Source organism: Lepidochelys kempii, chromosome 3 (genome assembly GCF_965140265.1).
Source record: "Lepidochelys kempii isolate rLepKem1 chromosome 3, rLepKem1.hap2, whole genome shotgun sequence".
Classification (NCBI taxonomy): Eukaryota; Metazoa; Chordata; order Testudines; family Cheloniidae; genus Lepidochelys; species Lepidochelys kempii.
In genome coordinates, this window is record NC_133258.1 from 59290968 (window position 1) to 59315044 (window position 24077).

Consider the following 24077-nt stretch of genomic DNA (forward strand, 5'->3'; position numbering starts at 1 on the left):
GCTTACTAAGATTGTCTTTGCATAAATTTGTTTCCAACAAATATAAAGATATGTTGTTGGAAAAAAGAGTAAAATAAAAGCTGACGAAATATGACAAAACATCAGAGAGCATACGCATTACAAAGGACAGCACAAAACATTTGTTTCTTGAGTTGCCAAGTCATTCAAGAATGGCCAGCAAAATCAAGCACAATAGAAAACACATTTGGATACATGTACAATGAGTTCACAGATAATAACCACATATGCAAACATGTCACATAACCATTAAAGGATTTTTTGTACATGCTGGGTGCAGATCGTACAAGCATGCCAAATCACAACCTGCTTACAACACCGTGAGATCGTTTAGAACATCAATACAGTACTCTTTTCCATAGGAGATCAAAGAATTGATCATCTTTTTTAAATGGTCTCTGCATACTCATATTTCTTACCAATTATATTTCACTAAATCTGAAAACTTGGCAGAGATAAAGAAAAATAGATTTTAATAATACAGAAAAAGGTTGAGCATTTTCATGTTTCGTCAAACAATTTATATTGTGTTCCATATGTAAGTATACATGTAAAATGTATATCAAGAATACTATATCCATGTATTACATTATTCCAAAGTACTGGGAGCTTAACCCCTTTGTTCCTAGGAGCCACTAATCCAGCATATTTTGCATATGGTTGCAAAGAATTCAGGAATGAAGGGGTTAATAAATAACAATGGTTATAAGGGATTTGCTGTAATATCTGAACTGATACAAAAGTTCACAAAACTATGATTCTCCCTGTTTACACCAGTTTCCTGTACAATTTCCAAGGTGTAAACCATCGTTATCATGTTCCCTTTGCAGCAGGTGTATCCATACTAGAAGCAGCATTTTAACATAAAATGCCAGTATGGTTCTTTCAAACACATTGGTTAATTATGAAAAGACAACATCAAGGTATATTTGTAGACATTTATTTACAGAATTTATAGAAAACAGTGAAGAGGGCACCAGTGATCGGAACAAAGGACTGCAAATAAAAACTTGTAGGAGCTGGTGACAAAAGTAATTGAACAGTATAGAAAGAAATAGTTTACATACGCTATTTTGCAGCATCATGCAGATGGACATGAAATGTCAATTATTATTTTTTAGCTTCCCACAATGGACAAAAGCCTCCATGTACAGGGTTCATTACACAAAGACGTTTCATAAAATATTTTATAATGATATTCTCTTAATAAAATTTTCATGCTCAGTCATGCAGTATTTTACTGACTCACTGTCAGTGCATGGTAGGTATAGTACAGATTACTATTTAAACAGGTCTACAAAGTAAGATAAGATTCAGCCATACGTTCCATAAATACTTTACTCTGTTTGGCAAGCATTCTTTATTAGTCAGACTTTGTCTGTTTCCTGGAAGATCTCCATCATAGATTAATTAAGGATTTTTTGGTTTGTTATTTAAACACGTTTCAATGAAAAGAGCATCTTTAAGACATAAATCACAGAATTTAAACTGCTGCTAGGCCTTTATACAATAATAATAAATGATAATAATGAAATAGACAGTCTTTTTATAGATATTTACTGTCACTTCCAACCATAGGATAATATGGCTTCGTAATATTGATATAATAGATAGACTAGTACTGGAATAAATGTTATTTTTCCTATTATCCATACACAGGCAGTGAGATTAGACTATTAATCTGCATGCATTTTATTCATCATTCTGTTTTCTGTAATCACACTGCTAGAGACAGCAAAGTCGTTATTTAGTATCAAAATCATGCAACAGATGTTAATAGTAAAATATATTTGCATATTAAGAATATCATTATAAAATATTGATTCAGTAGCAATGGCTCAGGACAAATTTAATGCAAAGGCAGAGACAACTGACCTGAGCATGCTTCAAAAGAAAAAAAAAAATCAGTACATGGAAAAAATAGCACCACCAACCTTGAAAGTAAATTGACCTGATGCAGCAGAGACCTTAGGCTGTAACTGCTGAAGGACAGCAGCAGCCCAACTTGTTGATATCCAAATGACCGGATTCCTGATAAACTGAAAAACTGACTGTGGGGAAAAGTCTTTAACATTTTAAAGGATTTTATTCCATTTTATGAAAACTCATAAGTGGTACTTGGAAATTAAAAAGTAGAGTACAATCAATATTTAACTACTGTAAATACCATCCACATATGAAAGCTAAACAAATCCAAATGCTGCTCCCACTAAAGTCAACAGGAATTTTCCCTTAGACATGCAGGATTTGACCCCCAGCCATTAACATTTTTATTGAATTAACACCATTCAAGTGAAAGAAAAGCTCTTTAGACCCCGAGCCTGCAAATGGATCCAAGCCTCACCCAAAACCCCACGGACTCCAGTGGGGTTCTGCACAGACCACGGGTTAACCCATGTGGAATTTATTGCAGGCTTGAGGCCTAACTGTGGTCATATGACTGAGAACAAGGAGTCAAATGAGGCATCGTAAAAGATTTCTGTGGTAAAAATCTCATTATGTTAATCAAAGATAAATGAGACTACTGCTATTTCACATTATTATTCTTGTTCTGGCCCACCATGGCAAAATCATATACTTGTTATATGGACTCAATCCTGCAGTACTTTTATAGACAAAATGTCCACTGAACACAAATGGGAGGTTTGCCTATGCTAGGCCTAAAGAACTGGGCCCCTAAGGCCCTGATCCTACAAAGATTTATGTATGCATATAACTATATTCATGTGAGTAGCCCTCATCAAGATTTCTCAGGCAAATAAAGTTACCTGTGTGTAAGTCTCTGCAAGACAGAGACTGGGCACTTCTTACCTGATCCTGTGCTGTGAATGGCAATGCTCCCATTGACTTCAGAGGTACAGGATCAGGACCTTAATGTATGGTGATGCCATAATATTCCAGCAAATATGGGAAAGGAGAATAATAAGATATATTTGCCTACTAACTCAAAAACTAATAATACTTGATAAGATTGTACATTTACTTAATGAGAGAAAAATTGCACTGTTTGCTTAGTACTAATGATATAGAACTCATTTAAAAAATTATAAATGTCTATAAATCTTGGAACTTCCAGCTAAATGGCCACAGACTGGTCTCAATCCACCACACAATCAGGGCCAATCGGGGTGGGGAGGGGGGGCCAGGAGGGCCATTTGGCCTGGGCCTCAAGCTCAGAGGGGACCTCAAATTTAGAAACTTGTTAATTTTTAGGCATTTGATAAGTTTAACAACTTGTTTTCATGCGCATCCCTATCAGACACACTCTCTCAGCTTAGAGCTGCAAATGTAAGCAAATAAGAGATGGGATTTGGTAAAAAACATAATTTTTTTGTTAACTGATATAGATTTTGTCACATTAAAGAGTTTAAAACGTTCATAAATATTGCGTATTTTTGTCAGTTTGCCTGCATCAGTGGCTTCAGGTGAACGGACCTTCAACATGTTGAAGCAGGTAAAGAATTATCACCATTCACCTATGGGACAAGAGCGTTTTAATAGACTCACCATGCTTAATATCAACTGTGATGTTGCACGAAAGCTAGATTTTTCCTCAATAATTAGTGCATTTGCACAGAAAAAGGCTAGAAAAGCATTTGTTAATTAAAAAAATATTCAAATTATGTCTCACTTTTTTTGGTGCCTTATTTTGTTTTCATGTGTTGTCATTTTTTATTTTAATTATGGCTAGGGGGCCTCAAAAGCTGGAAGTGGCCTGGGCCTCTCTGGACCTCTGAGAGGGTCTGCACACAATTTATTAATTCCACCATGGCTTGGGGACAATGAGGAGGTTCCAATGAATTAAACAAATAACTTACAATAAGCCATTTTAGACACCAATCTTTCATGTGTTCATATATGTTTCAGTCACTTCTAGAACTATTGTAAGATATATTTCTTTTTTAATCTAACCTATGTTGTATATCCCAAAAAAATGCATATCCAGTCACGATATATCGAATTCATGGCACTATTTATATTGTATATATCAGAATATTTTCTAAGACTAAAAATACAGAGTTTTTTCCCCATGTTATGTATACATTGTATTGGTTTGTATTGCTTAGCAGCTAGCACAAACCCAATAAAAAATAAAAGCCAGTGGCATTTCACAGCTTGTACAAGGTAGCTGCTAGAGATTCCCAATGAATATCTAACTAGAGAGGAAAAGATTACTTAAAACAACAGTGTCAAATAATTTAGATCCATAACTTGACCTATAGTAAAATTATCATACTCTAGAAGCTGCTGTCCTGCAGCATCTAACTATCCGTTAAATACAAATTCCAACCTCATCACTGAGAAATTAATGTAACCACAACCATTTTTGTGGGGCACATAAAATAGTATGGTATGATTTCTCCTGCTGGCTAGCATTGCAGTAGCAGTCAAACAATAGGTCTAATCTTGCTCCTACTGAAGTGAAGGCTGGACAGGACGCAATATTCATGTTTATTCGTCATTCTTTTCTTTTATATATGGCATGGATTTGTTTTTATACAACTAACCAGACACTGAACCCAGCTCTGTTCCCATGATTAAGGTCAAAGTTACTAATTTCACTGAAGGAAAGAATAAGCCTCTTATTTTAATAAAATAAAGCTATTGTATAGTAAAGCATAACTTCTCACCTCGTCAGATATGCCGTGCTGCTCACAACACCACAAGATTGCCATCTGTGTTTATATTTTATAAATTATATATATTTCTTACATTTTGAGTAAAAATGTAACTTATGTGAAGTATACTTTGTTAATATTTCACATTTTTAAAATATCTATTACAAAAATATATTTTTGAATATGCACACAGTTCTGTGTGTGTTTGTGTGTATATATATATATATATATATATATATATATATATATATATGTGTATGTGCATATATACGTAGGCTTCAAAGGGTTAGACTTTAATCAATAAATGTTGATAAATGTCAATTTCATCGTACACACAAAATGATGAAATATATTTTCATCGATCATCTAATTTTACAGATAGGCAAAGTAAGAAAAATACTATTTGAGGACTTCTTAGAGTCAGATTTAAGGATATTTACTTTGTATATTTTTACATGTGATGCTGACAATTTGTGTTTTAATGGTTATAAAGCTTTATCAATCTACTGTCATTAAATAATTATTGTCTGACCCCTTCTATTGCCCAACCTCCTAAAACTTTCAAAATTTAAATGATAAAAATCAGAAAAAGTATTAAAAATAAACATCAATATTATCCATCAAAATTATTTTATATCAAATTCTGCCAAGTCTATGTATACACACACATACGTGTTTGTGTGTGTGTGTGTGTGTGTGTTTGTAGACTTGGCAGAATTTGATTTATGTAGATATAGATATATAGATACAGGTACAAATATATAGATATAGATATAAAGTTTGCTACAATCAATGAGAAAAATTAGGAGTTACAGTCACTTTAAATATTTAAATTGTACTATCAACTTTAGTACTCAGTGGTTTTGTGAGATGGTCACATATTACTAGAAATTTGTGTGAGATCACCAATTCACTTCTCAGAGGACAACAACAGCCATCAAAAGGTAAGTCACTACCAACCGGATCCAAATTTGAATAGGTGACATGGAGCTGAAAGGCTTCAGATGCCCTTGCTTATCACTATTCATTCCTCTCCCTTTATTAAAAGTATACTCCATTACATATAAAACTTCCTTAGTCCCTTAACAGCAATGGCTGCATATTATGTTTCACTCTCCATATTGTATTTCCTGGAGAGATGTTTTTCTACAGACATTCCTTTTTCTCTCAGGCCCCCCAACTAGTGGATAGCTTGGCACAATTATGCTTCCCACCTTCCCAGGAAAAAACAGGCTTTTCTGGAATTTAAATCTAAACTACCACCATCTGAAAAGCTGAAGTGTCACAATCTTCAAATGTTTAATATTGCCAATAATATAACGGATTATTCGTTAAGATACTGTGGGAGGGATTTTAAAGGCACAAAGGTGATCTTGAAAGTCAATGACAGTTGGGTGACTAATTCCCTTTTGAACATCTCCTCTGTATGAGAAATATAACATAGTACATAAGCTATGAAACAAGGCAGTATACTGAGACTGTAACTACAAGGCTATTCATACCTTAAAGTATTTTTTCCCCATCCATGGCTAAAAAAAGTAAGACATTCATATCTTTCTCTAAAAGACACTGATTTCCTCCTATTCTTCATGGTCCCAGATGAAGAAAAACAACGTGAAGGGGGTAAAAAAAGTAGGATGTCGTCACAAGACATTGATGAAAAGTACTATAGACTTTCCCAAATGCTGGACTAGAGAAGTAGGAAAAAAAACATTAGGTAGTGAATGAGGTCTAGCATAATAAACCAGAAATCAAAGCAGAGAGTAGAAAATACAATATGTCAGAAAAAAAGGTTGCTAAATGGATGATAAATAGCATGTTATTGTAGGTAAAACAGAGAGCCATAAAATGCAGAGCTTGAAAAATCCAATCGCCCACTTGCTAAGGGTGAATTAATAGCTTTCCCACTGAGGTGTCATCAATTTCTAAGTTTATTTTTTAAAATATGTTGTGTCTAATCCTTCTGGTATTAAGATACATTTCCAAAGTGAACTAAATATAAACCACTGCAGTGCTCTCTTCCTAAGTCTGCAGCCCATTCCAGTGCCTTTGCTAATGCTCATCACTTTCCAAACTGTAGCAGAGTATTGCTGTTATTCAGAACCCCTAAAGGTATCCATGAAATGGATAAGAATAGGTCTGTTTCACTGTTCAAGGGCTTGGGATATTATGAGCAGCAGCAGCAGACAAACATTGGAGCTATTCACTGGAGAGGAAGGAAGGCTCAAAAACAGAGGCAGGGGGCAGAGTAGCAGAGACTCAACCTTCAGTGCCAACTTGCCATTCTTCCTCTGCTTCAACAGGTGCCATATACTCCTGAGAGAGACAGAGCTTGAAACTGCAGCATGGGTGGAAACTTTGCTACTTATGGAAGCCATAGGAGGAGCAGTAATGAACAGGAAGAGAAAGGGACCTTCTGCCAGCCAAAGAAGTATCAATTGCACAACTGCACTAGCCTAATGGATATGGATAGGAACTGAAGCAAAACTTCTATGGCACCTGCTCAGGGTAGAAGCCAAAAACTGGGAATTGTCCCACCCAGAATAGGACTGAGAGTCAATATGATGTGAATGTCGGAGGAGTCAAACCAAATGAAGAAATGTGCATATGATAGCTATAGTTCAGCAGACAGATTACATGATGAAATGACAGTAAAACCAAGACAAACAGGATCCAATATGTCCTCCAAAAGATGATTCAAAATTGAGGCACAAAATTAAAATAATGTAGGAGGGCAACAGAGACTGTACAGATGAAGAACACTGAATAAGGCCAACTATAAATGCTCCACACACAAAAAAAAACCAAAAACAAAAACACCCAAACCCCTTTTCTCACTAGAGTATATCCTGATGTGAGCCTAAGTTTTTGCATTCCTATTTACAGAACCTCCAGCTCCCATTCCACTTCCTGCTCCCACAGTTCTCAACATTTTTTGATTCTTCTGACTTTGCAGAAGTCCTTATATAATTTTTCTCACAGTGACAAAAATTTGTCCTCTTTATTTTAATGTATATTTTAGCATTTCAAGAACTCCCAAGCTACGACAAAGTTTGCCCTTCCCTAGAGAGAACTCACAGAAGCATATTTGCTTCCTATTAGGAATGTTTCCAGCTAGTTACTACAGCCAAGAAAAGAAAACAGAACCTCTCTGGTATGAGCAAGGACAGGAGCATAAATATTTCAGGAATTGGCACTGCTAATGGAACAAGCAAATGCAAAAAAACAGCAGGTGTGCCCCTGATATTTAGATAAATTTTATTTAATAAAAATCTCTGAATACAGAGTAAAGGTTGGGTTTGCAAAATGCTGAGTGCCTCATGAACTGTGCTGAGCCATTCAGTCTGCACTCAGCACTATACAGAATCAGGCCCAAGTCCTTTTTTGCTTAATATTGTTTCACACGGCTTGAAATGAGAATTATATCTACTTTGATGAAAGGATTGAATATGCATCTAGTTTCACTATAACTAAATACTTCTGTACTCCACAAAAATATAATTTGGTAACTTTCAACAGCAATACTCAGTCAATCACAATAGTTATCCCTATACTTAGCTGGTCAGGGTCCAACTCAGACACACTGGCTCAAAATAGATAGTATCTTACTCCAGAAGTGACACCACTGAAATCACCGAAGTTATCTATGCAGTATTTAATATGGAGGGCACTATTCAACATGAGTAAAGGTGGTAGGATCTTGCCCTTTTGTTGAGTCCTTGTTAAGTTTTAAATATATATATTCGTCCTCCCCCTACACCAGCTCTATACTCTTTCTGCTTTCTCTCACCCAGAGCTCCTGCGCTCCAAATGCAAACTCTGACATGATTTTAAATGACGTTCGTTGGTTCCTCAGCCAACAACAGTGTGGCTGGAAGCCAGAGGCAACGATCGCATTCGTTTTCAGAGAAACCAGATGTTGATAAAATTGTCATACTTTTCAGCAAGCTGATCTGCTTTGTGCCTGTCCGATCACCCATAGCTAGGGCCCTACCAAATTCACAGCTGTGAAAAATGTGTCACGGACTGTAAAATCTGATCTCCCCAGTGAAAGCTGGTCTTTTGTGTACTTTTTCTTTATACTACACAGATTTCACAGGGGAGACCAGCGTTTCTCAAATTGGGGGTCCTGACCCAAAAGAGTGTTATGCAAGTGGGGCGGGGGGGGGGCTGCAATGTTCTTGTAGTGGGGATGCAGTATTGCCAGGCTTACTTCTGCACAGCCTTCAGAACTGGGAGGTCAGAGAGCAGGGGCTGCTGGCCAGGTGCCTAGCTCTGAAGGCAGCACCCACCAGCAGCAGCACAGAAGTGAGGGTGGCAACGCTATACCATTCCACCTTTACTTCTGTTCTGCTGCCTTCAGAGTTAGGTCAGGACCCCTACAGTTAAAACAACATGAAATTTCAGATTTAAATATCTGAAATCATGACACTTACCATTTTTAAAATCCTATGATCGTGAAATTGACCAAAAATGGACCATGAATTTGGTAGGGCCCTACCAATAGCACCGCTGTTTCTGGAGGGCAAATTGCATTAGGGTTTCGCTGAGATTGTGTTTTATTGATTATTATTATTAGCTGGACCCATGGAGTTCGGATCTGGATACAAACTTTGCAACGTGTGTTTAGATTTGGGTTGCGGTTCAGCCCATTACAGAACCAGGGAACAACCCTGAGCTCCATACCTGGGATCTGAACATTTCAAAAAGTTTGGAGGATAGTTTTGGTTCAGCCCATTACCCAGACAGGGTCTCTGGCCTCAGAGGTCTTACCCAGGCACGGCGGATCAGGGGAGTTAGTTTGGGTGTATCCCCAGCGGTAGCTTTCCCTGGAACAGTTAAACAAACCACATCCAGCTCTCCAGGCAGATAAACACCGCCCCCCTCCTACCTGCCCAGCAGAGAGGCAAATGCCCCCTGCGCAGCAGAGCGGTTTTAAGCGGCACTGATTGCGCCGCGCTGCCGAGGCTGCGATGGGGGCTCCCCTCCTTTTCTTCATTCCTTCAGCTGGAGGCAGGAGAAGCCGCCCGGCTTCTCCTGCGAGATCTGGCCCAGGTCCCAAGCCCCCTGGTGGGAAAGACGGCGCCACAGCCCCCCGAGAGCCGAGCAGGAGCTTCGCTGAAGGCCCGGGGCGCCCTGCAGGGAGAGTAGGGCCCGCAGCAGCCCCGCTGCCCCTCTTGGGGCGGACTCGGGGGTCCTGCGAAGGGAGCAGGGGCTCCATGCACAGGGCTCCGCGCCCACCACAGGGGCGGGCTAAGGCACCCCGCGCGGCAGGCTCAGGGACTCCCAGGGCGCGGCGCGGGCTGTATCCCTTGGGGCCTCGGGCACTGTCCCGGGCGAGCACGCCCCAGCGCCTGTGCAATGCCTTCCGGGTGGCCCGCAGCCTTGCACGAGCCCGGCCCAGAGGCCGCTGCCAGCCAGCCCCGGGCTAGGGGAGGAAGGAGCTGGCTGGGAGCCGAGCCCGGCGGGGGGGAGCGGCGCACTGAGGTGTCCCTGCTCCGAGCGAGGGAGCCTGAGCCTCCCTTGGCAGCTGCCAGAAGCCGCGGGCAGCGAATTCCCTTCCCCGCTGCCCCCGTGACTCCCTGGTGGGGAAGAGCCGCTCGCGATCGCAGGACACAGGCGCGGAGAGCCACACGCTGTTGGAGTAGTTTATTGGCAAGGGCTTCTGACTTCACACACAAAGCAGAGTTAAGTACCAGGCAGGAGGGCGTGTGCCAGCGCTCCGGGGCTCCTCAGCTTTAATCGGAGCTTTCGTGTTTGCACAGGAGCCTTCTCCCTGAGCCCTGTGCACTCAGCCTGGGGGGCAGGGAGAGCACAGCGCCGCACTCCCAGCCTGGCCCTGGCTTTCCCAAGGCTGCAGAGCAGTCAGTGTGGACAGCACACCGGAGAGAGAGAGAGAGAGAGAGAGAGAGAGAGAGAGAGAGGATCTGCTACGTGAAATTAACAAAACACAGAAGGAGCTGGACCAGAGGGACAAGGAAGAAGAGGCGTTTCTCTGAAGGAGAGAGAGAAGAGTAAGTGAAGTAACTGCACTGAGAACGGAGAGGAAGAAAGTTGGGGGAGGGGGTTGTTTGTTTTAATTCTGCACCATCACTGCAAGGAGCCCTGGGAGGGAATGATTTACCTTCAGCCTCTATCGAAGACAGGAGGAGAGCTGCGCACAGAGCAGCAATTGCTGAAGACAGCCTGATCTTCATGTCTGCTCTGTGGGATCACAACAACATGAATGGATCTGTGATGATAAAAAGAAAGAGAATAAGCACGGGTTAGAGGATGTGGTGGGTGTATTCAGAAAACATGAAAAGAAGAGCCGCAGAGAGACCACTATGTTCCCTTACCCCCTTATCCCCAGCCCCCACCCACGGGACCAGGTTACAGCCTCTAGACTTGGAAGCCATCCAAACTTGACAGATCTGCATTACTAACTGGAGAGTCTAGCCTCACAATAATGTGCCTTTTGTTACTGGGCCCTTCTGATCATGTTAATCAGACAAAAATTCAATTGTGGTTTTAAATTCGAGTTAAATCCGATCACGGAAGTGGCGAGAAGATTCCTGCTTCTACATGTACAAAACCTAGACTGAGCTTCATGACTTCATCCTCTAGTGTGAGGATGGCTAATTCATTTTTGCCTTGAATCCACTAAAATGTCTCTTTCAGTTGGGGATTTTACTCGGCTCCTTTTTCATAACTGCTGAAGCACTTAGTTAACAGTATTTTAATGGTCTCAAGGCAGTTTGGAAATTGTAATAAAACTTTCTTTTGTTCTGCCTACAAATTTGCAAGTCTTCCTTTCTTTAAGGTCTGAAATAGATTACACAGAGTATATGTAACACACAACTGAAACCCGACACGACCGCCTAAACCCTGATGTTTTAACATCTGATAATTCGTTTACACAATCTCAGGGGAAATCGCTTTACAGTGCTTGATAAAAGAAGACAAGAGAATGAACCACGCCATCGCAGCAGATTGTCTAGAAGCATTTATGGGAACTCGAAAGATTTTTGTCCTTCCTAATTACAAGCAGCTGTACGTTTATAACCCTGTTTGCTCAGGGCTACACGTTTAGGGTCAGAACCAACAGTCATTACTAAGGCAAAACCCTCATAGGAGCGAATAGGAGTTTGTCTGAAATGTTAGGCCCTTATTCTCCCATGGGAGAGGGGAATACATAGCACATGGAAATTTCTGAGCTTTATATAAATGGGGAGTTGTGTGTGTTTGTTATGAATAAATGCTACAGAGACCACCATAGGGTCGCCTGAGAGAGAAATCCACAAGCAATTAAGCAATATATTTTATCAAGAAGGTGCCAGGAGCACAACGAAAGAAGGAGGGAAAATGCATACATCATTAGGCTAATAGTCCACAGAAAGAGCTCAGTAGTTCTGTGCTATCTAAAGAACCAAACACAAGACATATTTCACTGGTGTAAAATGCTGACAAGATCCAACACTACCCTGCCCAGCTGCTGGCACTGAACTTAAAAGTATACTGTGCTGCCTTATATTAAATTGCTTTTCTTAATTGTCTGACACCGCAAAAAATTACTTGGGCCTGGGAGCAAGTCGAGAACGAAAGCCTGTTTCAGAGTCTATCGCCCATATTTGGAGATAGGCTTCTGCCTAAAATTTGAGTCCTCGGCACTGACATAAGGATGAAAGTATATTGATAACTTCAAACGCATTCCACTGTTCTGCGTAGGGACGGGCAATTCTTGCAGCACATCCGCTAAAGAGCATTTGGTAACGGTCTTAAAAGCCTTTTAAACAAAACGTTAAAAGGACTTTTGTGCCTGAGGTTTTGTCTGGGCTTAGAGTGCCATCTTTTGAGCAGGAGCAAAAATGAACCATTTCAGCCAGACATGTGCTTTGCTGCTGCTGCCAGACTGGCATTCCTGGTCGATTTTTCCAAAAAAATAAAACTTTTAATTTTTTTGTCGAAACATTTATTTGATTGCCTAGCAACACTTCATTCAACTTTCTGCTTTCAAACGTAAATGTCTTGACCCGCCTTTACGTGGAGGGAGGAATGCTCCTTTCACTTACTGTACTGAAATCAAAACAGATTGTCTTTGGACCAGGACCGAATTCTTAGCTTGGATCTCAGACAGTAACTTCAAAAGCTACCACAGACCTTGCATCGGTATCAGTTTGATCTCGATGTTATACCAACTCCACTCCGAAGACTAGCAAAAAGTCATTCCAAGCCTATGCAATCAGCAACTTTTGTCACTTTCCCACACAAATAGCTGTCAGACAGTTCTAGATTGGAAACAAGGAGAAGCTACTTACAAGGGGCTGCACACACCAGGGAGGGAAGATCCCGCCAAATGAAGGCAGCGCTAACGTGTCTTTAATACGGTCATCAAAGCTATTCAGAATAGACTTCTTAGTACGTTAATCAGATATGATTTCACGTGAGCAACCCACATTGAAATTATAAACTAATTTCATATTAGACCCAACTACTTCCAACATGTTTTAACCTGGGCATAGAATCATAGAATATCAGGGTTGGAAGGGACCTCAGGAGGTCATCTAGTCCAACCCCCTGCTCAAAGCAGGACAGATCCCCGACTAAATCATCCCAGCCAGGGCTTTGTCAAGCCTGACCTTAAAAACTTCTAGGGAAGGAGATTCCACCACCTCCCTAGGTAACACATTCCACCATCTATCTATCTATCTAATGTAGATACAGTCAGTCGCGGAGCGCCATCTCCAAATGCACCATTTAATGCGATCTGCTACAAAATCTTCACTTTTCCGTACAGCTCATCAAAACAGCGAGCATCACGTATTCAGTGGGGAAAGCCACGAACAGTTTGCCACGCTTCCTGAGGGCTCAAGGAAACAGCAGCTCTCCAGCAGAATCGCCTACAATTCGCTAACAACGATAGGTGTTTCCTCTTGCAGAGGCATTTCGCAGCTGCCGTCACCACTGGCGAGAAGGCTCCCCAGTTCATCGATCGCCTCCTCGCCCACGCCGGTTACTTCAATTTCATTTCTAAGCCTGACTCCTAGGTTGTGAAACACACGCGCGTGCACACACACACACACACACACACGACACCCCGTTCTAGTCCCCTTTCTGTCCTGTGCCATTAGCTGTCAGTGCATATACAGTGCATCAATCAGAAGCGCGTGTGTGTGTGAACGGCACCGAAAGGCAACAGGACTCGGAAGAGAGGAGGGAAGGGGATTCCCTCTGCTCTGCGCGCACACAGACCTTTAGTGGCAGCTGCCTGGTAGCGGGCTCGGTGGTGGGGCAGCTCCTGCAGCGGCGCCTGCAGCCCCAGCGGTAGGACCTGGAGAGAGGAGGAAGGGAGGAGGAGAGAGATGAGCTCCGGGGCACCTTGTGGAGGGAACAGCAAGTAGCAGGAGCAGAGGAGGAGGAGGAGCAGAAGCAGCTGCAATGACCGAGACGCCTGGGTTGCTGTAGCTCCCAACGTGAGGGGTGCGCCTGGGAAGACTTGCCTTCTCCGAGTGGGAAGAGCCTCTCCCCAATCTGCTCCTTAAGAGAGGGCTGTTCCCAACTCGCAATTTACTCTCGTAAGCGGTTACGAAACTGCAGGGAAGGTGGACAGCTGCCACCGGATGATATATGCGCGCCTCTCTCCTCCAGCAAGGGGATCTACTGCTGGAAACTTGCGCATACTTCGCAACATTCCTAAGGCATGAGGAGGGCGAGCGCCGCAGCAGCAGTGCCCTGGGCGGGGAAGGGGGCAGGGGCCGGCGTGCCAAGGCCAGACGGATCTCTGTCTCCTCCGCTTGGGAGCCAAGCTGCAGCCGGATCAGGTTTCCCTGGCGGAGGCGAGGACGATTTTTCAAACTGGGGAACAATGGGAAGAGTGGGGGGGGGGCACCAAAAACCTTAATCGAACAGCGTTAGGTGGCGGGGACACCGATTCTGGGCTGCCGGAGGGGGATCGCTGCCCGGTCCAGGGCGCAGATTGAATTAGGTTAGAAAGTCTCCAGTAACTAACTGTCTATTTCAAGTGGGTCCTTTTCCTGCATTGGTGGTTTTAGGATACTGCCAGTGATTGAGGCCATTTGCAGAAACGAAAAAAAGAACTCCTCGGCTGAGTGCAAAGCGTGACGCTAGCGACGGTTGTCGCAATCTGCCCTTTACACACAAAACAAGCACATGCCCGCTCGGGCTTTGGCAAAGGACAGTGGGGCTCGCAGCGAGAGGGCGCTAGATTATCAGCCGATCAAAGGAAAGTCAAACGTGCAGCGTGCCAAGAAAGAAGAGGGGAAACACTTTGAAGAAGCGCCCTGGCTACCAGCATGTGTGCTGGATTAGTCACCCCTGCTGCAGAGATGTATTGTTGTAAACACAACACACAACAGAGCCTCGAGCTGACAGAATCTAACTAGATGGAAAGGGGACATGGAGGATCCATTGTTGGGGAGGGAGGGCAGAATAAGAGAAAACGAACTGAACCTAAATGAAAGGATACATCTTCCCGATCCGGCCTCCCTATCATAGAATCATAGAATATCAGGGTTGGAAGGGACCTCAGGAGGTCATCTAGTCCAACCCCCTGCTCAAAGCAGGACCAATCCCCAACTAAATCATCCCAGCCAGGGCTTTCCCCCTTCAGATTAAAGTGGGGGCTTCATGGTCACGGCTGGGCGCCAATCTTTCCCCATCCCCAACTATCTCCTCCCCCGCCATCGCACACCCCGCCCTGCCCCCTCCGCTTTCAACCCCTTCACTTATTATCCAGCCTAAATGTCTGCCACTCGCCCCGGGCGAGGGGAAAGTTGTAAGGGAATAGCTCGGGGGGGGGGGGGGCGCAGACACCATGGCACAGAGATTCGGAGCTCGGCCAGCCCATCGCTACCTGTGTCTGCCCACTGATGATAACACTAAGGGCCCAGAGACTGTACGCTTTGCAACGGCAATAATACGTTTATCACTGCAACTCCCTGAAATAAACGGTTCCGTTATCGGGTACCTTGCGGAGGTGTTTCCTGTGCGTGGAGACCTAAACAGAGCTCGGATCAGGGAGCTGGGTGATTGTAATTAAAATATCCGGATGTATTTAGTTTGATCAGCCAGTGGCAGGGTAAGACCAACAGACAATTTCAACTTCAGGAACCTGCATATACTGTGTATATCAGAGACAGGTACCTTATGAGAAACAGAAATACGCACAGGCGAGGCCACACAAACGCCCCGATACACACACACACACTTCCACACTCCCTCGTCTGTACACGGGGCTCACAAGGCAAAAGCTATACAGCGAAAACGTAGCAATACAGAGTGACTCCGGTATCTGGAGGCTCTCCCACCGCCTGGAGTCAGCCAGCCACACGCAGACATTCTCAGCCTCAACACTCCCAAGCCATAGACACTCTCCTGCCGAAATCAGACACCCGAGCATGCTCCTGCACATACCCGTGTGCATTTGCAGTCACTGACCCACAGCTCTCGCCTTCCTCCACCCCAGAAGCAGCCTGATTCATACCTGCGCTCACCCATCCAAGGCAGCCTGCCAAGCACCAGGAAACCCCTCCGGGCACTGACACCGCCCTCTTTGAAAGACAGAACTGCAGGACACGTAAAATAAGGTGATTTCTTTTTACAGCCCTGCCCTCTTTAACGCGCAGAGGCAGAGCCGTGTTAGTCTCATGGAACAACCAGGCTTTTTTGCAGGCTACATTTGGTGCTCGGTATGACTTCAAAGCCTTTCAGTGTTTAGCTTTTATATGCCATTTACCACCACGTGTGCAGGAAATCGTAAACATTTATTACAGACGGTTACACTTGCAGGAGGCTTTCCCCCTTCAGATTAAAGTGGGGGCTTCATGGTCACGGCTGGGCGCCAATCTTTCCCCATCCCCAACAAGTATTTGTAAATTAGGAAGCCACGCACAAAAGCCAAGCGCAAGCGCACGCGCACACCCCCCCCCCCACACACACACAAGCTGTGCGTTTGCCTCTCAAAATGCAGCCCGAAGTGACATTCAAATCAGCCACAGACTCGCAGCCACACAAGCTGCCCCCCCCCCCCTTTGGTGTATCCACTGCAGCGGTGTTGCAGAGACATTACACCTGGATGCTCCATCCCCAGCACTCTGCCTTTTCTCCCCGAGCTAAGAACAGGAGCGCCACGGTTCCAGCGCTGCTGCATCCGTGGAAGATACTAGGACTAGGGACCGGATTTCTCTTGCTCGCTCTATGTTTGAAGGTTTTCCCCTCCCTCTATACGCGTTCTCCGCAGCAGCGCCCACAAAAGAATTAGAGTAGGAGGGGGAAATTGGTCCTACCATTTATTATCCAACAGCGCGATCTAGCGGTGGATTTAAACCGAGACTTGTTAGGAGGCAGGTGCCATCCATCAGCTAACGTGAAGAGGAAGGAAACGCTTCTACTTAAAAATGGCAATAAATCTTGTGAATTATTTAAAAAATTAAACACAATGGTCAAGAAGGACAACAATAAGAACGCCATACTAGGTCAGACCAATGGTTCTTCTAGCCCAGTAACCTGTTCTTCCAACAGGCCAATTCCAGATGCTTCAAAAAGAATGAACAGAACAGGGCAATTATCAAGTGATCCATGCCCTATGGTCCCTTGTTAGCATCTGGCAGTCCGAGGTTTAGGGACACCCAGAGCATGGGATTGCCTCTCTGACCATCTTGGCTAATAGCCATTTGATGGAACTATCCTACATGAATTTATCTAATTATTTTTAAACTCAGATAATAATCTACATGATTCACCATAATGAAAGAGGAGCAAGAAAACAAGCTACTATCTTTCCGTTTATATATTTATATTGCAGTAGTGCCCAGAGACACACTCAGGTCAGGCTCCAATACCGGTCCATCCTGCAGACATACACAAAGGCATGATCCCTGTTCCAAAGAGCTTAGAATCTAAAAAGACAGAAAGACAAAAAAGATGAAAGGTGGCAAAAGGGACAGGACATACAAGCAAAGGGTGACATTCACTCCAGCACAGAACACAGACTTGTGTACCATTTATGTACCATTTGAGCCCTACTATGAGGATTTATGTGGTACTTAAGTGTGCTTAAGACTTGTGCTGGCCTTCCCTACAGAGATTAATTTCACACAAAGCAATCAGAGTGATGGCAGATGAATGGCATGTAAATCAATGGGACTAAATAATAAAATGGGGTCAAATTCTACTCTGATATACACTCTATTTAGCCCCTTTTAATTGAAGTACATCTCTGCACAATTTGAACCATTGCATTTGTTTAAACTCACTTCTGTTCCATTTAATTTTCCCTAAAAACCTGAAAATGCAACTGAGTGCAAATAAAATTACAATTAAGACTTTAAAGGGCAGATTTGTTGGGATTGACCTTTCCCGAAAATATCTTAAGTTTGATGGGCCAAGGGCTGCTGTCCTTACTCCTGCAGTAGTCCCATTGACTTCAATAGACCCAGAATGTTTAAAAAATAAGAAAAAAACATCAAAAAGAGGATAGGCATTTAGAAATTTGGTCCCCCTTTCTAGCATACTCAGAGGAGGATGTCTCTCCAGCTGGCAAGCCAGAATCTTTAGCCAAGGTCTTTGAATATTAACCTGATCCTGAACAATTAATGTACAATGTAGTACATTAACACTTTATTGTAATTTAACCTTAATAAACAGTTTTCAGAAAGAAAGAAATCTTAGAAAACGTGCACGGATATTTCCAGACACTTTGGAAGTGAGTCAACCACTCTTACAACATACCACAAATTCAACTGTCTGGTATTGCTAAAATGCACTTTCCAGAACTTATACCTCCCCCTCACCGATGGATTATCAAATATTCTTGACCTGCTAACCCGCAAACCAGATTTTCAATTTTAGTTTCCTTTCAGCATTTCAGTATGAAGGATGTTCATTTTTTTAAAAACCCATCTCTGTTACCGAAAATAAATTTTTTTAAAGAAATAATATTTGTTGGTGGTGTGTTTTGGATTTTGAATTCTTTTACGGGGTTGACATAACAAAGACTTCTCTCTAAATTCAGTATGCCCCCAGGAAGATTGTTCCAGAAAGAGGGGCATCATTAACTACATTGAAATATTTTTCCAAACAAAAATAAATGAGTGCATCTCAGATGTTTCCCTGTCTTTCACAGTGAAACCACATTTTTCAGAAATGTGCTTTCAGATGTTAGGATGCCAAAGAGTCTGTGATAATCAATACATGAATAATTAAAATAATCTGGATAAAATGAAATATCAGTAATTGTATCTAAAAACAAAAATTAAATTACTTGGCATATTTTTTTAAATGTCACATAAAAGAATTTGGTCACCCATTCTGCAATTGGATTCATATGGATGGAGACCTTTTGAAGTCAATGGGACTCCACACATGTGCAGGAGTCTGCCCACATGGATCTAGATGCAAGACCAGGGATTCACTTCCTATCCCTACCAATTAAGCAGTTTCTGTGAATTTCTTGGTCGAAATCCATCTCCACTGATGTCAACAGCAAAAATTCCATTGACTTCAATGAGACCAGAATTTTACCCCTTGCGTTTAATATTTTGTTTAAATTTATTTTATTTTGCCTCAAGATCTTTAGCTATTAGAAGCCAAATATATTGAAGAACTGGATTTAGAATTTGTGCTTTCATATTCTGCAATCATTTGAAGGTAAAATTATATGATTATTTTTAATCTCCTGTTACTATGTACTTTCATAGTCTGAGTACCTAATATGTGATGCAGAAGGTATTTCTGAAATGCATAAACATTTACTGACTCTCTCCTGTCTGCTTGTTTCTTGGACAAGTATTAAACACATTAAGACCATGCACTCTAGCTCCAAACTGCTCTTTCCTATTTAAAGTGAATAAATGGAAACTCTGGTGACATTTACTTAGATATAAAAGCTCCATTTTTAAATAAATATTGTTACAATTTTAGTAATATGTTCATGTCTTTTTATGTGATTATATGTATACGGGAAACTACAGATTGATTAGAAAATGTGAGCTGCTCTTGAATTTAAAGGAACTTTATAAATAGTGCTCTTGGCAACTTTTCCCATGTTCCCTCAGATTGTATTGCCAGGATAATGCAAAACAGAATATTCTGCAATTCAGAACCATAAAAACCTGGATATCTCTTCCATGTGGCTATCACAGTGGATTTGGCCTTAGTGGTTTCCTGGCAATTGTGCTTGCAAATGTTATGTGCTTTATATGGACACAAAGAGTCAATTTATTCAAATGCCAAACAAGGAATGGTTTTAGAATTAGGAAAAAAGCATTATCTCTAAAGCTATTCTGTTGAGCTCTGATTTACTGTAAAGTTTCTGCCTATGAGCAGATCCACCTACATCCTGCCTTGTTTCCTCCTATAGATTTAAAGAAACAGTACACATATCCTCACAACACTTTCCAGTTGAGTTCAATGTACTGAGGTTTTACAGCACTTCACAGCATGTGAGAGGCTCACGCCCTAAGAGAGGAGGAACAGAATCCAATTATATAATTGTCTGACATGTATTGACATTCATTTTTATTAATTATTATTATTTCTATTCAAGCAGCACCTAAGGATCCCAATCAGGAATCAGAGCCCACTGCACTAGGCATTATAGCAACAGATAACTCAAAAAGAACTCATGCCCAAAGAACTCACAAACTAAGACTCAGATAATATACAAGATGAATAAATTATAGAAGGATGGCAATGTAACATGCAGAAGCTGTTACAGTGGCCTTAGGAGTCACAGACGGTCAGGACAAAGGGATTAATTAAAAGTGAACTGCAAAAAGGGGGTGAAATTGGGGTTGATCTCCATTATGATACCCCAAGAGGGATTCCCTTCTGTGACAGGGCGTCCACCCCACACTGGCATACAAGGGGTTAATAGAGCCCTAGGGAGGCTCTGTGGGAAGCAGCCAATAGGAGAGAGGCTGCAAGGAGCAGCCAATCATGGCCCAGTGGGTTCACATAAAAGGAGCTGCAGGACCAAAGTCAGTCAGTCAGTCACTGTTGGGAGCTTGAGGAGAGAAAACTGCCCCAAGTAGGCTGCAACCCCATAGCACCTTGGACAGAGCAGTGCAGGCAGGGACCTGGGGAATAGAGAAGCAGCTCTGGACGGGCTACTGGTACTGAGTAGGGTGCTGTGGCCATGGGGAAGTGGCTCAGAGAAATGCAACGGTAGTCAAGGCAAGGAACACAGTAGGTGACTGTGATTCAAAAGGTCCCTGGGCCAGGAACCAGAGCAGTTGGTGAGTCCCCCGCACTCACCACTGTGGAAGTGCCTGGATAGTTGATGCAGATCCCCCAGAAGGTGACATGGCTGGAGGGCTGTGTCATTAAGAGGGTGCCGTGTTCCTTGGAGTGACATGGATCTGAGAGCAGCCAGGACAACAAGTGAGGTGCCATCGGGAGAGAGCGTACTGACCTGCAGAGCTAATCCCCAGGGTGAACAGTAGGAGGCGCCACTCTGGTGAGTCATACCTGTCACACCCCCAAAAAACACTGTTTTTGGGGTTTTTTTGCTTTTGTAAACTTTAAATATATAAGGTCTCCCAGATTTTGCTGGATGATTCTTTAGAAGACAAAAGAACTTGAGTGGGATCTTTCTCAGTGCTCAATTTAAGTAGCAGAGTGTAGAAACTTTCAGGAAGATCTTTCCTCTGATCTGTCAGCAACTTAAGCTATACAGGAGTCAATTCATCGAAACTAAAACCAGAGTTTTAAACAGTCTGGCTACAAATTCCTTACTCATGTTTCACTTCTTTGCTACTTCTGCTAATTGTGTTTATTTAGTCTATATTTTAATTGGTATATTGTGTAAAATACCAGTGTTTTATTACTACTGGGTAAGGTATACTTGGCTATACCTCTAGGTGGATGCTAAAAAATGCTAGTTTGACCCAAAAAAGACACTGTTAATCCATTGCTTGTTAACTGTTATGGTTCTGGATAGGCTTGTTACCCATTGTAAATGTCTAATCATTTTTGGAATCCCATTAAGCTCTTGACCTCAGTGATATCCTGTGACAGAGTTCCACAAATTAAGTGTGCACCGTGCGGACAAGCATTTCCTTTTATCAGTCTTAAATTTACTCCCTTTCAATTTCATTGAGAGTCTCCTAGTTCATGTATTGTAATAAAGGGAGGATGAGTGTCTAATCTAGCCTCTTTCTGTCATTCATTAGATGAATAAGATGGGACATGAGAGATATTTAACATAATCTCTGATGCAAACAGTCCAGTCTTTTCAGTCTCTCAAGTTATGAGACCAATTATACATCCTAATGCAGGTTAGATGGCATACCAGAGTTTGACCCTGATCCTGCAAGACAGCAGGCTTGGATTTCTGTAATTGAGTCATTTCAGCAGGTACATAATAAATTAGAAGGATACAGTAAGACATTTTATTACCGCCTTAACCCATGAGAAATTACCCATCTTAGAAAAGCTGTTCTTTTCCCAGCTATTCCTTACAATATATATATGATCAGTTTCCTTTCCAGTGGTTTTTATATTCCTTGGTAAATTAGGCATTAAACTAATATTGCGCATGCCATAAAATGCACAATAAAAATAGAATACATCTTTTAGGCCCGATCTTCCTTGGCAGATTTCCAGCCAGTGACATGAGAAGAACTCCATCCTGCATTTATTTATTTGGACAATTTCAGATCCTTCCATTTCAGTACTGGAATTCAGAGGGCATCACTAGTCTGACCGCCCATTATGAGAAATGGCGTCTTAATTTACCAAGCTCAAACTTCCAGCACTGGTTCTATCTTAAATCTCAGCATTTACTGGACAGGATATGAAAGCAGAGCGTCTCAGGAGAGTGCTATGGCAATGAAATCATTGTTTAGGATAGCTCTCGCCAGGTGCATTTTCCTTAGTAACTGTTAACTCCATTTAGTTTTTATAACTGATCTTTCTCATCATCTAACTTTCTGAAAATGTAAAGTGATCACGTGGATAAACAAACAAAGATAAACTAAACAAGTCAGTCAAAACCAGAGATATTAATAGAAAGGAACTAGATTTCTAATTTGATTGGGAAGTTTTATAAAAGCCAGTGCTTTTTAAACAGTCATTGAAAAAATTAATGGTTTCTCTGATATTAACACTGAAACACAAGGGGCAAGAGAGGGCAAATGTGAATGCCCCCAATTTCCACATTAATTTAAAAAAAGTTCCAAATTGAGTTGTATGTTCATTTATATTATTTCAAAGAGATTGGTTTGTAATTTTAGGACTCAATCTTGGACTTGTTACTCAGGCAAAATGCCCCAGTGAAGCCAATGGCAGTTTTCCCTGAGAAGGAAGTGCAGGAAAGGCCTTAAACTAGACAAATAACAGCCAAGACCACTTCACATTTACATGTCAATCTGCCAAGGCTCAAATGTAAAACATGGTGTGCAGAATTGTATCCATAAAAGGTCACATAAATTCCTTTGAAATCTAACACAATCAGCTGTGCTGTCTATATTCAGCTACTGTCATGGCTAGGTTTTTTTTTATGCTGATTTTTTTATACAAAGAAAAGAAGAGTCTTATATAAAGGACAAATTATATGTACTCTTTTATATAACCATATACACTAATCCCTGGTACTCTAGTGAAGTTAGACCAGAGATGAATCTGGTGCATTCAGTTTAATTATTTCTATAGCTATTTTTCATTAAATTTTTCCATACATAATGTTATTCCACAACACCATGACTGTGATCCCTGGTTTTCCTCTAACTGACAGGTCACTGGGCGATCAACAGTCTGCCAGGGAGAATTTATCATCCAAAAAGACACATAATTCTCTTGAATTATACTGGCCAGTAGTTATTACTTGTGGAACATTGTAATACAATATACCTGACACATCCCCTTTTATCAGACTTATGATTAAAGGATGATGATGACCAGAACTGGTTTTCCTTGCATTTATTAATTTTTGTATTTCTTAAATACGGTCACCCCCTACATGGAATTCCAAAACATTGACACAAAAAGAAGCTTGAAATGATAGAGGTTTAATTTCTGAACATGGATACACCGATTTGTAACCTCACTTTCATGAGCCCACGTTTCTGATGTCCACGAACTTCAATACACATTGTGATGGCAGATCTGCAGAGGGGAGGGAAAAAGGGGCATTTATGTCTAAGGTGAGAGGCAGCCCTGATATAGAGGCACAGAGTCAATGGTTAGAGATATAAATGGATGACCAAACCATAGCTTCATAGCCAGTGGGTGCTGGTCCTATATATGGTACAATTAATGGCACAGTGGTAACTTTAAAAGCCATTAGGTCCAATGCTGTCCCCATTTAGCTCTCCCCTTGGGTATAAAAGGCCTTAAACACAATGAAACTACCATGGTTATACTGCTTTGAGGGGACAAACTACAAAATGACCACCTAGGGGGACTCTACTCCCAGAGAGGTTCAGAGAATGGCAGGGGGCA

General features: G+C 41.9%; 1 protein-coding gene across 1 annotated transcript in view; it reads right to left on the reverse strand.

The window, feature by feature from the left end:
• The window catches only part of COL12A1 (collagen type XII alpha 1 chain), a 132479-nt gene extending 116315 nt beyond the window's left edge, over window positions 1-16164 (reverse strand). The window contains 3 exon segments of the mRNA XM_073336466.1: window positions 10762-10869; window positions 13869-13947; window positions 16120-16164. Of these exon segments, the coding sequence (XP_073192567.1) occupies window positions 10762-10834 (73 nt within the window). The 5' untranslated portion in view covers window positions 10835-10869; window positions 13869-13947; window positions 16120-16164.
• Window positions 16165-24077: the final 7913 nt, after the last annotated feature.